The sequence below is a fragment of the Eutrigla gurnardus genome (assembly GCF_963514095.1).
Source record: "Eutrigla gurnardus genome assembly, chromosome: 3".
Taxonomy (NCBI): domain Eukaryota; kingdom Metazoa; phylum Chordata; class Actinopteri; order Perciformes; family Triglidae; genus Eutrigla; species Eutrigla gurnardus.
Window position 1 is genome coordinate 19,353,552 of NC_139917.1, and position 15,594 is coordinate 19,369,145.

The 15,594-nt window shown below is 44.5% G+C and overlaps 2 protein-coding genes and 1 pseudogene across 12 annotated transcripts; 1 reads left to right on the forward strand and 2 right to left on the reverse strand.

Annotated features, from left to right (window-relative positions):
* Positions 1-389: 389 nt before the first annotated feature.
* On the reverse strand, positions 390-7,385 carry LOC311009471 (protein Wiz-like). 7 transcript variants are annotated; one of them, XM_084003666.1, is made up of 10 exons: positions 7,312-7,385; positions 6,309-6,416; positions 5,383-5,458; positions 4,270-4,767; positions 3,371-4,108; positions 2,856-3,218; positions 2,370-2,584; positions 2,085-2,265; positions 1,828-1,987; positions 392-1,371 (listed from the first exon to the last, which is right to left on the reverse strand). In XM_084003666.1, the coding sequence occupies exons 3-10, from the start codon at positions 5,393-5,395 to the stop codon at positions 1,215-1,217; spliced, it is 2,325 nt and encodes a 774-aa protein (XP_083859792.1). In that variant the 5' UTR covers positions 5,396-5,458; positions 6,309-6,416; positions 7,312-7,385; the 3' UTR covers positions 392-1,214. The 7 variants fall into 7 exon arrangements, with proteins under 7 accessions (XP_083859791.1, XP_083859790.1, XP_083859789.1 ...); XM_084003665.1 differs by having other exon boundaries at positions 390-1,371; positions 4,270-4,761; positions 6,309-7,368; XM_084003664.1 differs by having other exon boundaries at positions 390-1,371; positions 4,270-4,764; positions 6,309-7,368.
* Positions 7,386-7,867: 482 nt separating this feature from the next.
* prdx2 (peroxiredoxin 2) lies at positions 7,868-11,419 on the forward strand. The gene is made up of 6 exons (XM_084006114.1): positions 7,868-7,986; positions 8,945-9,065; positions 9,254-9,407; positions 9,867-9,989; positions 10,411-10,541; positions 11,040-11,419. The coding sequence occupies exons 2-6, from the start codon at positions 8,963-8,965 to the stop codon at positions 11,120-11,122; spliced, it is 594 nt and encodes a 197-aa protein (XP_083862240.1). The 5' UTR covers positions 7,868-7,986; positions 8,945-8,962; the 3' UTR covers positions 11,123-11,419.
* Positions 11,420-12,875: 1,456 nt separating this feature from the next.
* On the reverse strand, positions 12,876-14,266 carry LOC311011272 (transcription factor JunB pseudogene; annotated as a pseudogene). 4 transcript variants are annotated; one of them, XR_014599430.1, is made up of 2 exons: positions 14,106-14,266; positions 12,876-13,845 (listed from the first exon to the last, which is right to left on the reverse strand). The product of XR_014599430.1 is annotated as a transcription factor JunB pseudogene (transcript). The 4 variants fall into 4 exon arrangements; XR_014599431.1 differs by having other exon boundaries at positions 14,087-14,227; XR_014599432.1 differs by having other exon boundaries at positions 12,876-13,839; positions 14,106-14,185.
* Between the last annotated feature and the right edge of the window lie 1,328 nt (positions 14,267-15,594).

Here is a 15,594-nt window from a genome sequence, read left to right on the forward strand (position 1 = left end):
TGCTTTGAGTTCCTCGAGTCTGTGGATTAACCCTCAGCTGTTGAGAGGTGTGAGCAACAGCCTGCTGAGACACTGGGAGGGGCAGACAGCAGATTTATCCATCATTGGCTGAAGGCAGACTGAAACACTGCCCACTTCCCTGTGGTTGTAAATTTCAACAAATGAGACGGAGATCCTCACCGTGACATGAATATATAGCAGAGACCTACTGTCTGTGGTGGAGACCAAGAAAACAGAAATATAATAAAAGATGCTGGCAGATACAGCAAAAGAAAAAGTCTGTGTAAATGCATGTAAGTGAACAGATACATGAGAGAAAATTTGCTGAAATTTGATTAAATTGTTCAATATGGTGAATTGTAGTCAGACGTTGATTTGTAAAAAAATGAATGTTTCATATGGTTATATACAAGACACAAATTTAATCAACATAAGTGATAAAAATAAATGTAAAAAGACCAGAAAAACAGTACATTATTCGGAGATATACCTGAAGAAAGTTGCAAACACAGAAACACAGTGTCTCTACGGTCAAGACTGTCGAGGCTTTGATTTTCAAGAGAATACGTTACCGATAACCTTTTTGAACGTTGTCACCAGTTCAAATTATGTGTCTAATTTAACTGTAACAGTCTTTTGTTATTCAAAAATATTTGAGAGAAAGAAAATCCATAAAAACACTTAAAACGAATTTATAAAACAGGATTCTGTGCTTCAAAAAGTCTATGAAGGGGATAAAGTATATGGATGACCACCATAGTCTACTCAGTAGGACCAAAACAAAAACATCAACTCACTGACTAGGATCTTTCAGTACGGGACATGTGCTAATGAAAATATTAAATATACAGTATCACATTCAAACAATGTTTACAACATTTAAACAAGCGGTAGGAAGTATGAGCAGGAGGAGGAAACCACTGGCCATCAAAATAAGGAAAAGACCAGCTTTGGACATTTTTCCCAAAACACCTAGTGATCAGTATTGTGATCTATTGTATCTAGTGGATTTTACCTGAGTGGATCATGTTCTGCTGCTTTCCTCTTATAGCTCATGCTCGCCCTCTTTAGGACAAAAATGGAACATCTAGTTTGCACTTTTTACTGACATTTAGTTTCTTCAAAATAGGCATGAAGCCTTTTCCTCGCCTCTGCCTTGACATTTGAAAACGACGATCTTGTTCAATGTGAATGACACGGAGAGACCTTGTGGACTAGACAGCTACCGGATGGACGAGTGCTGAAGCCGCCACGGGTGCCGCCGGAGGAGACGCTTTGCCTTTGTAGCCCAGTGACAGGATGTGTTTCTGCAGGTGTGTGATCCACCGCTCTTGCACGGACAGTGGTCCATGAAACACTTCCTCACAGAACCTGAACACCAGACCGGAATAAATCAGGTACAACAATTTCTTAGAAATAATATTGATAACAAGTACATCTTGAGTATTTTTTTTACCATTTGTCTATCTTTGTAATGTTTAGTGAAGTGGAATTTGACAGAAAGCTGTTTTCCCTTCCTTTGCTACGTTGGGCAGGCAAATAAAATCGACAAATCAATACACAGGCCAACAGACACTGATGATTTCCTCCCACGTAGCCGTCATGAACACTACTTTGGGTCACGTTTCACTTATATCTCGCTTTCAGACACTGGCGGTGTATTTACACATCCCTGGTTCGAGTCCCGCAGTCAACTAGTTGGATGACATACCCGTCTCTTTCTCCACTCATTTCCTGTCACCTCTCAACTGCCTTCTACGTAATAACGCATGCTGCTGAAAATCCTAATGTAGGTAACCTTATTGGTTTTGAACTTTATAGACTGACCTGCACTTGAGGGAGTAGACTTTGCCCACCAGTTTGACCAGAGGTGTAAGCGGGGGCTTTGGCAGCATAGCAGGGATGCTGCCTGATCGTGATGGCTGCTGGGAATTGGTGTCCTGATTTTCTTCCCCTTTGAGCACAGCATGTTTTGGTGGATGGACCCCTGAAACCCCAAAGACAGGTTAAAGAGTAACATGTAGGGGGAAAAAAATGTTTCATCAGTTACAGTGTATATGTTTACAGCTATTATCATCTCTCACCCCTCGGGGAGCGCACACCAGGGTCTCTGTGGGCCGCAATAGTCCGCGTTTGGCTGTGTGAGTGTCTGGATGAGCCAGCAGTCACACCCAAGCTCTCCCTGCCTACCGACGGCTTCAGGCTGCTGCCAGGGACAGAGTCAGTGTCCGTGGAAAGAAAAGGCGAAGCAGCACCTCTCTGGGACTGAAAGACAATGAATAGTGCATACAATTAGAATCTCCATTGCTTCACACATTGTTAGCGTGTATCCACTAATGCTGATAAGCACATTTTAGAGCAAGGCCCACCTTCTTGATGTAGAGGTCGCCCATGCGATAGCGTCGGGTTATTGCCGCTACCTTGACCGGGTCCTTCCGGATCAACTCGCTGAGGAGTTCGATTGGCGAACTCGCTCCGTCTGCCTTCCATTCAATGATTCCCAGCTGTCGGAGGTGGGCCCGCGCGTGACTGGCCAGGGCCTTGCGGTTTTCAAAGTCAAACCCACAAAGCTCACAGGATGCATCTGAAACAAAGACGGCGAGAGATTTTGAGACAATGATTATTATCTACATTACCAGCGACAGATTAGACATGCATCTCCAGTTCAGTGAATAGTTTTGTCATGTTATAATTGTGTGAAAATAGATGTGAAAATAAATGTGTAACCTGCTTAATCCACAATTAATTTCATCCAACAGCCAGGTAGAATTTTTACAATTCGCAACTGACAGATGTAACATATTACTAATAATGAAATCATTTGATTTTGCTTTATAGTGCTGTAAATGTCTGACCAATGTGTGAGGCCCCACTCTTGCTGGACGAGGACTTCTCTTTCATGGAATAATCAAGAGGTGAAGAGGAGGGGTTGGTGGACGTTTCCCCTGACGGGATGCTGTCCAGGGACCTTCTGGAGCTTTGAGGGGTCCACGTGGCTTTGCCTGATGACCCCGTGGGCAAGGACACCTTCTTGCCATCTAAATCGTGCATCATGACCTCTTTGAGGAGATCAATCGGCGATGTTCTGATGGACCACGTGAGACCGAGCTGGCGCAGATGGGCGCGGGCGTGGCATGACAGAGCTTTGCGGGTCTCAAACAGCTGGCCACAGAAATTGCAAAGGACTGTTGGCGGGGATTGGATATCTGGGGACGACTCTGAGGAAGGGTGGAAGTGAAATAAAGAGGATGAATCCACACTTTAGAGTACAAGAACAAACAAAATAATAAATGCTAAAAAAATTAACCACCTATGGTACCAAACAATTATTTGGCAATAACTAATTCTGATTACTGGATCTCTGCTTTACCTGAATTGAGGGGCTTTGAAGCAGTTGGTGACTTCTGCGTAGGAGAGTTGCTGTTCGTGGTGGATCCCTTTGGTTGGTCAGACACCTCAATTTCCACAGGCTCAGGCTTGGGCTTCCTATGAAGGGGGTCCACTGCTAGCCTAAAGCCTTTCTTAGCCTTTGGGGCCCGGTTAAAAGGAGACCGAGTGTACATTGTCGGGTTTGGGGAGAGGGATGTCGAGGGCAACGTGTCTGGAGATGTTGCTGCAGAGGGGCTGGTTGTACTGTTTGTTTTTGGAGGGTGTGTGGCTTCTAACATGCCACTGCTGACCAGTTCCTGGATGGTGTCTATTGCAGAGCCTTTCCCGAGCAGGTCAACCACTCCGATCTGACGCAGGTGAGCACGTGCATGGATGGCCAGGCCTTTACGATTTTCAAACTTCTCCCCGCAAAGAATACAGCTAAAGTCCCGTGACAGTTTACGCTGTTTGTTGGGTGGAGAGGACTGATTGGAGGGTCGTTTAGAGGAGGATCTCGGGGGACTGTGTGAGGTGACATCCTGTTTTTCGCTGCTAATGGGCTTGAGGTCCTCCTCCTCCATGATCTGGTAAAGAAAATCAATAGGGCTGCCCTTGATGTCGTTTTCAGGGATTCCAATTTGGCGCAGATGGGCCCGAGCATGACCAGACAGGCCTTTGCGTGTCCCGTACCAGCAGCCACAGAGTTGGCACACATGGACCTCATTTTTGGCGTCTGAAGCTGCAAAAATGAAGAAAATGATGAGTAAATGGAGAGTAAACCCAGTCTCAAGGAGACAATGCTGTCATGTGTTTGAGTGTTGTCTAATAGACTTAACTAATATCTAGCTCTTCCACTCACTACCGTTGACATTTCTTTAAGCATGTAGAATTTAGTCGTACCTAAGGTGACGGGGGCGTCAGTTTCCAGCGGCGCCCACAATGGCTTGGCTGTGGTTTGGTGTTCTGAGGATGAACTGCTGCCTTCACTTGTTCCAGACTCAACCAGCCTAAGACCACAGGGGGACGAGGGGAGGAGAGGGGTCGGCGACTCTTTCAGTCTCGCTGGAGATCCCTGATGATCCATCTTTTGCGGAGACGTCATCACTCTACCCCCTGCTTTGAAGGAGTCACTCCTGTCCTCTGCTGCTGAAGGCGCCCCGGACTCCTGCTGGGATGATTTCTGGAGCCCAGGTACAGATGAGTCTAATTTGAAATCAGGGAGGGCGTCACCTCTCTCCTGGACGAGCTGGTACAGGAGTTCAATGGGAGCGCCGCTGCTTTCCGACAAAGTCACACCGAGCTGACGGAGATGGAGGCGGGCATGGCTGGAGAGCCCTCGTCGTGTCTCAAAGAACGTTCCACAGACCTCACAAATGACTGGAGCTGCTGTTGCTGCTGCTGGAAAGGTCAGATGCGAGTTTGTCATCACAAACTGAATGGGAGCACTTCAGTCAGTGTCTCTGACCAAGAAATAGAACAAGCCTGAAGCTCGCTTTCTAATGAGGCAATTAAGTACTTAATTAACAGACATGAGAGCCTTTACTTATGTCAACATTTTAGAACAATATGAGTCCCAAATAACACCAATCATTAGTAATGTAGGCTACCAACACAACCTTTTCTCTCCTGCTACAACTTCAGATTCCTAAACTCAGGTTATCTGTTGATACTGAGTACTGAGCAATACTAATTATCTTATTTCCTTACATTTTAAATCTGTTTCACACTATGTGGAACTCATTGGGATAAACTTTCTGTAAGATAACATTATGCCAGAGACTGCTGTGGAACTTGTATACTGACATTTTTTTAAGAAACTTGCATTCATAGTTGATTTTTTGTTCTGTAATTCAGTAAGAAATTGTTTAAGAATCCAAAATGACACCAAGATCGAGGTCTAATCATGGTGATGACCAATGCTATAAATAAACAAGCACCTTTAGGCTCTTGTAACAAGGTAACATAAGACATATATTATTTGGTAGCTCATTCATAGCAGTGCCTCACTCCTACCTTGTGAATCCATGGCTCCTGATATTGTTGTGGGTTTCTTCTTCTGAGGGATGCCAAAGTCGACACTCTGCAGATCCTGTGTACACGAATGGAAGAGGATTTTATAAATTTCATTATTTATTAATCTGGTGTAAAAAACTTCCTTTAGGTTTTTGAAAAAAAAATCCAGTTGCCTACGATAAATCTTTCAAAGTAAATGATTTTGTGGTGTTTTTGTTGTTCGCCAGTATGTGATGCCTTTCTTAATTAAAACATAATACATTATAAATATTTTTTTATACCATGGAGCCCCCCAAAGCCACAATCATTTTTGTGATAGGCTATTAAAGATATAGTACATGTACTATTTAGTAGATCTGGGGCTGGCTTTTGGGAAACCAGGAGGAAAAGTGTCAGAGTCTGTATAAAGCCTGTAAAAAAAACAGCATATTTTAGGGGGGGGCTTAACTGCTTTTATTTATCTTTCTGCAGCATCAGTGCATTGTCAGAACTTAAATTGGTAGCTTGTGCCATCGATGGCAAACTGTTTACGGTCTGTGAAGTATAGAGGAACCTCATCAAGCAAATGGGTGAAAGCCAAAGTGACGTTGCCAATCCGAGGGCTCGTTATTACTAACTGCTTCTCCGGCAAACATGAAGAGTTATGTGAAGACGGAGGTGTTGTGGAAATGTCAGTTGAACCACATCAGAGGGTTGCCACTTCTTACTCAGGGTAAAAGGGAAGCCCAAATTAAACCAGAGAATGAAAGATGAAGAAACTATGTTTGAATTCTATGGAGATGCTGGGGGGATGCGCGACCCTGAATACAGGATAAGCAGTAGGCGATGGATGGATGGATTGATGGATGCTGGGGGGGATGTTCGTCCCTACCCTGCCGTGGTTAGATGGCTGGATTGTTGAATTTGCTTGCCGTATCGTGACATACCTCTTTCTGCTCCGCCAGACGGGCATGCCGTCGGACCCTTTTCTGATGGTGCACAGCTAACTTTACTTCTTTGCCATCGGGTTGGGTCGGACGGTCTGCGCACTCAATCTTATCATGAGAGGGACAGTCAAACACAGAGGGAGCAGCCTCGGCCTTCAGTTTGTTGGTACGGCGCACCACCAGTTCCCCTGACACAAAAGCCTTCTCCCCCACATAGTCCTCGTTTACAAAGTGCTCACTGCAAACCCGAGAGCTGTGCCGAGCCGGAGGACTCTCTAATTTCAGTGCAGCCAGCCAACGATCAAGAACCTCCTGACGCTTAAGTGGCAAAGAATGAAAGTGGACAGTCTTTCCTTCTTTTTTGACTTTATAAAATTCATTGCTGCATCCGGGGACAATACAAAAGTGACCCCCTTTGCATCGCATCATAGCTTGGGGTTCATTATTCTCCATTGAGTGACTGTTGTCATTAACGTAGAACTAATGCAATGTCAGGACACTCAAGCCAACCAACCTCGTGACGTCACAGGCTACGTTACGACAAGATGGAGATACACTTATAAATTATCAATTGAATACAGCTTAATTTACGTTTTTTACAGTGGGAATTAAATGTATGTTAACTACAACGTAACACCATTGTAACATCGGGACATCCTTTGTGTTCCATTAACATATTTGTTCCTGTGATTTGCGACTTGTAACGTTATTCACTGTAAGAGAAACGTCCCAGTTGCTTGTTCGTATTTTAACACCTCTGAGAGCAAAGTTAAAAGTTAAGGTTAATTATAAAATTGCAAATGACTGAACGTTTTATAAGTTAAAGCTTACTAAGGATATCGCCGTTGCACCCTTTGTTTTGCTCTGAAAGCATGCTAACGTTAGCTCCATGCTAGCTGAAATTAAATGTCATTTTAGCTAAACAGCGACTAGCTATACATCCTACGTCCTGGACTGGAAACTAAAAACTGAAATTATTAATTATAGATAAAGGTTAATTTACCTAAAAAGTTGAACAGACTGCCTCAGTAACGTTATGTCAGATTCAGACAAGACCCCAAACCTAACGGAAGTATTGGCCCAAGCTATGTCCGGCGCTGTACATTTTCAAAATAAAAGCGATTAGGGCTATAGGAAGTATTGGGTAACAAAATGTTTCCTGACGAAGAAAGGCAAATTATTTAATTATTCAACTAAATATTAGGTATTTCTACTTTATATTTCAAGTATTGTCCCACTGAAAAGTATTGGAGTATTTATTTTTCGTCATCAATTCCGCTGCTGTTCCAATTGCAGAATGTCCGTACTGCGTCCTCCCGTCTTCCGGTGGCTGGACTCCCGAGTCGTACTTGCCAAGTCTGAACTGCTAAGCCCACACGTCCGAACTTGGCGTACTTGGTATTGGAAAACGCGATCTCCCAGTACAAGTAATTCTATTCAACTACACCCAAAAGTCACCCCCTCCGCGACCCTGAATACAGGATAAGCGGTAGACAATGGATGGATAAACCCAAAGGGGGATCTTTACTTTGAAATAAGTCATTTTCACTTCCGGAGGCCACCGCTGACCCCGCCTACTTCTTGCACTCAGCCGTTCGTCCCTCCCCCGAGTGTTCTCCCCCTGCCTGCCAGCAGCAGACCACCTCTCTGCTAACTCTCCGGCTTTACGTAAAGACAGGTGAGTTGAAAATTGTGCGTTTGTTTGAGTGTTTGCTGTCAGACGTTGTCGTTATGTTACGCGTCTCTCCCCGAGCAGCAGTCTGTCTGCCCCGGAGGAGAGAGACAACAAAGAAACCGGCTTTACTACATTAAGCTAATGTTAAGCTAGCCGGGCAGTGCGGGTCTGTTGCTCCCCTCCTTCTTAAGTATTTGGGCCTGTTTCTGGCTCTTTCTTTGTCCCAGTGCTGCAGCTTGCAGGACAGACTGGTCAATGGCCGCCCCGGTTTCTTCAGCATTATTTGCTGCCACCTCGCTTGACTTTAAACGGTGAAGCTTTGACCTGCAACGCTGAACTTTGACCAGGCAATATCTGCTGCAGGCGTGTAGATCTGACGACAATAGGCCTTAGCCTTTTGTCGTTTTTAAAAAAAAATTATGACAAACGCAATCGAATGAAAGAAAATGTTTTTCTTTTTCACACCGTGTTCATTGGAAACCAAACTGTAGGTGTTTAGTATATTAAACACATGGGCTGCTATGAACGATGGAATCATTTTGTTTATTGTGTGAATTAGTTTAATCATGTCTATATAATGTCAAAACTTTTACAGAACCCAACAAGAACACTATCTTGTGTATATTTATATATATATATATATATATATATATATATATATATATATATATATATATATATATATATATATATATATATATGCTTATGGGTTTGTGCGTATCATGGTTACGTAAGCTTCCTAATAGGCTATTGTTCCGCCCGGGCTGACTTGCATGTGACTGGTTTTCTCTAACTGAACGAGCTTTTGAGCTGTGCAGCCGCAAAACCTAGCTGCGCTGTTAAGCCTCTGGCACTTGCTGTTTAGCGTATGTTGAGTATTTCAGAGCCCCGCCCAGCGGACTTTACCCAAGACGTCTCGGAGCACATGGGATGTTAACTGTACTTGTTATCTCTCCCTCAGTCATTTGCAACCACTACCATGTCTTCCGGCATCGCTAAGATTGGCAAGCCTGCCCCAGCCTTCAAGGCCGCAGCTGTAGTGGACGGACAGTTCAAGGACATCCAGCTGTCAGACTACAAAGGTAACTTGGTGTTCCTTCACATGGATCGAATACAACACGCGTTGTAGTCGAGATATTTGGTAGTTTGACTGTATGTAAAAGTATCACTTATTTTTAATCATTGTTTTGTACTTGCGCTCATACGTTTTGTGGTTTCTCATATGGGTCGGTCAGACTCACTACATGTCTTTTCCTTCTGTGGTCTTCAGGGAAGTATGTGATCTTCTTCTTCTACCCTTTGGACTTCACTTTCGTGTGTCCCACTGAGATCGTGGCTTTCAGCGACAGGGCCGAGGAGTTTCGCAGCATTGGCTGTGAGGTCATCGGCTGCTCTGTGGACTCTCATTTCAGTCATTTGGCCTGGTGAGAATTCCTGCAAACCAAAAGGAGTTTTTCCCTGTAGTTTGTGTGATTGTATGTGGTAGAAACTAAAATTAGTTGAATGAAATCTATGGTTGATGTTAACTATATGTGACCTATGGGGCTTACTTAAGGTTAATGTGTGTGGAAAATATAAACATTTGATCAGGGCTCCTTAGATATTGTCAGATTATTAAAGGTCTGAGATCGGGACATTGAGAGTTTGCAATTTCTTATTAAAGGTAACTGTTTTTTTCCGCTCAGAAGCAACGCCCCCGCCCCAGTTTATCTCTGTCACTGTGCTTCTCTGCACATTCTTGATAAGTTTTGAGGTAACTGTCTGCACTGGGTGTTGATGGGGAGTTTGACATGCTTTAAGTACCGTACATTATAAATTAGATTAACACTGTCTTGTCAGATCCGTTTTGAATTTTCCATTTACACAATGTTCTGTACCTATAGGATCAACACACCAAGGAAGCAGGGAGGTCTGGGTAGCATGAAAATCCCCCTTGTGGCAGACCTCACCAAGACCATCTCCACAGACTATGGTGTGCTGAAGGAGGACGACGGCATTGCATACAGGTCAGGAAAACGGCGCGTGTTGCTGAAATATGTTTTTAAATTTTATGCCAGTAGCCTAGTGGGAATTTAAGTGCTAACTCTGCCGCGTCAAGACTACTAAAAAGACTTGTCGTCGGCACGCCCCCAGCTTTGTGAGCAGAGTACTGCTTTGGACGGGGGGCAGCAACACAACACATTTTAGACCTTACAGAAAATACAGAACGCAGATCTGATGATTGTTCTTCTATTATGACGTTTCCTTTGGACTAACGGTATACATTTCAGCGTCCAAATTTATGTGTCACAAAAGGCAGCAGTAAGATGTACTCGTCCGTGTTGGCCAGTGTGCCATCTCAGTAGTTAAAGGTGCAGCTTGGGACACATGTTGCCAATGAGCATAAATGTCTTCTGTTTGATACTTAAACGTTGATTTCTGCCTCAGGGGTCTGTTTGTGATTGACGACAAGGGCATCTTGAGGCAGATCACAATCAACGACTTGCCTGTGGGTCGCTCTGTGGATGAGACTCTGCGCCTGGTCCAGGCCTTCCAACACACTGACAAATATGGAGAGGGTGAGTAAAATTCTGCAGTTTTTGTTCTGGCATCATTCAATAAAACCCAGATACTGCAATATTTTTAGTTTTAGGTTTATTTTTTATCCATTACTGTTGCTCTTAAGGTACTACTTTACTCAGATGAGGACCTAACACTTGTTCTATTTTTAGCTCTTACTTTATCGGCAATGATACGTTGTGGTTTCTTTGTTTCCTTCTTTTGACAAATGTACTTATTGTAAGTCGCTTTGGACAAAAGCGTCTGCTAAATGACGTAAATGTAAATTACTTTTCTCATCTAATAGAAACACTTGATGTTATTTTTCAGACTTGAACAGCACATGTCCCAGCTAGCATATAAATGGTAGAAAAGCATTTTTAAATGTGGTTGCCAGGACATTGCATTATTGGTTTACTCTCCAGGCTATTCACACGTGTGCTTTGTCTCAGAGTATACAAAGTTCAAGGTCCCTTAAACGTTGTGGTAATCTTTCTCCCTGCTCCCTCCCCACATAGTGTGTCCTGCTGGTTGGAAACCTGGTAGCGACACAATCGTCCCTGATGTCCAGAAGAGCAAAGAGTTCTTCTCCAAGCAGTAAATGTGAAGGTCTTCTTGCTGACTTCCTAACTGTAGCACTTGCCTTCAGATGAGAGGTGTCCCTGTGAAGCATTATCTCATGGCGTCCAACAGAAGTTCCACACTTTGTCTGATAAATCTTTTGTCGCAAATCTTTATCTTTGTATGTCCAGTGTACAATTGGTTGGGCGACCTCATAGTCTCAAGCACTGAAACTATAGTTCTTTTGTTCCATTTTCAGAAAAAAGTATTAATATTTTTCCTCGCAGTATCTTAATAATTTGCTACCATCTTTATTAAAGCAGTGGGAAAATTGTGACTGTGGTGTTTTTCTTTTGTCTGACAAAGTGGCAGGGCTGCTGTACATATTGTGAAAAATCATTCCACTTGTGTCCTCTAGGTGGTGCCATAACTCCTCCATTCTGTTCTTTGTGCCTACTAGTTTGGTGACTTCACAATTTGGAAGTATTATGCCAACAGACATTTTTGGAGATTAAGTTGGTGCATCAGTCCTGGGCCCCGTGCCTGTCTGAGGATCTTGGGACGTCACAAGGCTGTGAAAAGTCTAGCATTGCCAAATGGCACTGTGGCTCATTGGGAAAGATTGGACTGTTGGATATGAGTAAACAGACTTTCATGACTGTCACAACTTCAGGTATATTTCACTATTAGAGGAAAGTAGTCATCCATATGTATCTTGATCCTTTCCAGTGTAATGGCAGATGTTTTTTTCTTCTGCTTCTGCTATTCACTGATATTAGATGTCACCTCAGTTACCACCGGCTGTATATTATTTACTGAAGCAGAATAGGATGTATCATCAGTCATTAAATCCTGATTTTGTGTTGTAGTTTACACATTGGTTATTATTGGGTTATGTGTCGATCTTGTAGATAATTATAAAAAATATAAATTAGGGACCTCTTCTCCCCAACATGTATTTCTGACAGACTTTTGTTGCCACAGATTCTTGTAATTTCAAACTAGCTGTCGATCCTGCATGTTTGTCTGGAACTTTTCAACCATTTTCCCTAAACTATAGTCTTCTCACAACTTGTTTTGGGAAACTGAAAGCAGAACGGGGAATCTCCCTTAACTGAACAAACTGCTCATTGTCGAGCCTACAGTCTTTCTCTCACACACACTCAAGCACACACACACACAATGTGGTGTGAAAGGGGAGCGCGCAACATTTCTGACGGGCAACGTAGGAGGGAGTTCCCGGAAACCTTTTCATCTGGTGACGATTGCCAGCAAACTTGACCATATATGGAGTGACGTATGTACGTCAACAGGGAAACAATCCTACGCTGGGACGTCTCTCACGTCAAACAAAAAAGAACTGCTGACCATAAGAGATCATTGACAACGGTGTGGTTGTGTTGACGAGAATTACCGTAATAACCCAGGTGACCGTTTTAAATACGACCTCAATAAGAAACAACACATATTTCTTAGTTTCATAATTTCATTTACTTAAATATATACTGTACAAGTAAAAAAAAACAAAACAAAAAAAACAGGCTCACCAGGCTCAGCCTGATAAACACAAATAAATTACATATTGTATAGCACATCTCAATTAAAGTAAAATGTAAACAGGCAAAGCCAAGACGACACGTTTAGAAACGTATTGAAAAATGCCCTAAGTGTTTTAGTCATGTATGATTTCTGCTGCTTGTATTTCAGCCACAGAATGCACAATGGTCCAGTTCTCTCGTATAGGGAATGTATAAAGACATTGTTCATTGTCTCGTCAGTGCAGTTCGTATCCAGTGTTTTTTAAAAGTGCATTGTTTCTTCAATATGACTTCACTTTGGGCGCCAACATGAGCTGACAGCCACTGCTGACGTGCGTCATGACTTTCTGTTTGAGTTGGGCCACCTGATCCCGCAGCACCGACGCCGTGTTTGACAGTCCGGCGTTGTCCGTTTTCAGCACCTTCACCTTATCCTCCAGACGAGAGATGCGCTCCAGCTTGCGCTTCCGACACTTTGAGGCGGCGAGCCGGTTCCTCAGCCGCTTGCGCTCCGCTTTCATCCGGTCCTGATTCTCCAGATCGATAGGGGACATCGGCGGAGACCCGTCGCTGCTCTGCATGTCCGGGACCGTCTGAGGCTCCTCTTTCAAGCCGCCGAACCGCTGCGCGTGGATCCCCGCGCCGGCCAGGGAGTGGTGGAAATGGTGAGATCCGTGCGCAATGGCCTGGGGGTGCTGGTGGAACTGGTGGTGGTGCGGCAGGTAGCTGATCGTGGTGGATGGGTAGCTGGCCGCGGAGGACAGACCGGGGTTCGCCGTGCAGCTGCCCAGAGTGGTGTACTCCAGCGCTTCTTGTTGCATGGATGAGCCGAAGGCTGGACCTGAGCAGACGACGCCACCGGGAACCCCGCAGGCGACGCCGCCGATGGACACGTTCGGAGGCGCCATCTGGTTCATCTTGTGCAGGTCGTCGAGCGCTTTGACGAAGCCGTCGGCGAAGCCTTCCTGCTCCTCTGTGATCCCGCGGTTGAAAATGTACTGGGCGGGTGTCGGCGTTGTAGTGATGACCCCGTTGCTGTTCTGGATGATCAGTCGCTCCAGTTCCGGAGAGGCGAGCTTCAGTGAGCCCGCGTCCGCCGTCCCGGCCGAATAGAAATCACTGTCGGCGCGCAGGTGCTGAGGCTTGAAGTTTGAGTTCCGATAGGAATCGGGGAAGTTCAAGTTCATATTCTGCTTTAGCAGCTTGTAGTCTGGCAGGGCTGCGCCTGGATGGCCATAAGCAGAGAGAAACGAGTCGTCATAAAAAGGCTGTTCCATAATTGTGGACATATTTCAAAATACAAAGTCAAATACAAGAGTTTCGCTGCAAAGATGCTGCGTGGACACCGAGGCTTTGGTGTCCCGAATTGATCCAGCACAAAGTCCCGCTGTATTATTATACTGAAGACCAATATAAAAAAAAAAAAAACAGAGCAAAACTTCCAAAATAGTGGAACTGTACTGTACCAAGTCGTCGATTTTGTACCTTTTGGTTGAATTCAAAGCGGAGTCCAGTGACTAATTCGGATGTTTTGATTCCTCTCGTGTGTAGGAGAGTATTTTCTGCTCTGAGAGTCTGGGCTCCACTTCTGTTTCCTCTCTTTTAACAAGCGCCAGTTGCTCTGCGCTTTACTTATATCAGCCGGATCTACGAGCGCTCCAACCGGCCCGCTGATTGGCTGTATCCTCCGCGGTCCCCGCCTCCGGGATGCCAGACACAGTTGATGACGTCGATGCCAGGATCAAGTCTGTAAACAAGCCGAGGCCTATTCCGTGTCTGTGTGTGTGGGGGAACTCAACCCAGGCAAACGCACATAAAGTAGACGCAAGTGAACATCCACACTCGTTACCGTTTATTATCGGGTCAGTTTCAGTGCGTCGCAAAGCTCAAAGCCGTCCAGAAATACACGTAGGAGCCGTTTTTCAAACCGTAGTGTGGGGGGCACTTAAAACACTCACTTTGCCTTTCATACTCAACAGCACATCCCAATCGGTAAGGATATATAGTCTGCTGCTGAGTCATGCGATCCGAACTGATATCGGACGGTCCATATTTGGGTATCGTGGCGCACCAGTTCCTTCCTGACAGGAGCGGGAAGCCAATCCCATCCTGGCGCGCTTCCAGCTGCTCTCCGGGACGTGGGAGGCGCAGGAGGAGGCGCGCTGCTGCCTCCCTTCTCCCCTGCAGGCAGGGAGCGGATGGCTAGGTGGCGTAAACTTCTGGGCGTGATGTCTTCAAAAATGCATGAAGCATAATGGGTGTCTGGCGAAGGAAGACGTGGTATCAGACGTACAGTATAGTCATGTGATATCAAAAATAAGAGAATAAAAAGGGCCTCCGACTCATATTAGCTATAATTAAAAAAACAGTAATTGGATCTCACTCAAGCCAGTTGGTATTTTTCTTTCCTTCTCTTCTACTAAAATGTTTTCAGTTGCTTTGAAGCTGGATGATTCCTACAGGAATTGAGGGAGCATAAACTAATGGGAGCTACTGACATGTCCCCTGGACGGAGCACCTGTTTTATAGAAAGGCATGCTGTCTTATATGGTAATGATCTCTGATTCACATCCCAGAGGGTCATGCCCCCACGCACGTCCATATCGTCTCGTTCAACTTCCCACATATCCCAAGGTCACGTATGCGTGCGTGTGTGTTTTGTCTGTTTAGGTTTTAAAGGGAAGTTCTATCATGTTAGTAGCCTATTACACTTCCATAAAGAACTCAAAGCAATTGATTAAAAATACTGTTAGTACCTCGTTGAGTGAAGCTACAGAGCTCACATAATGCAATTTAATATCATCTATAGACCCACCCATGCATTCCATATGTACTTCTGGCAAAGTCAACGCCCAGTTTTTAACCAGGCTCCATTATAAACAAAACAAAAACCCTCTCAAACCAATGCTGAGACACCCCTGATGAGATCACTATGACATCACCTGGGTTATTTTCTGGCCAGAAGAGATTATAG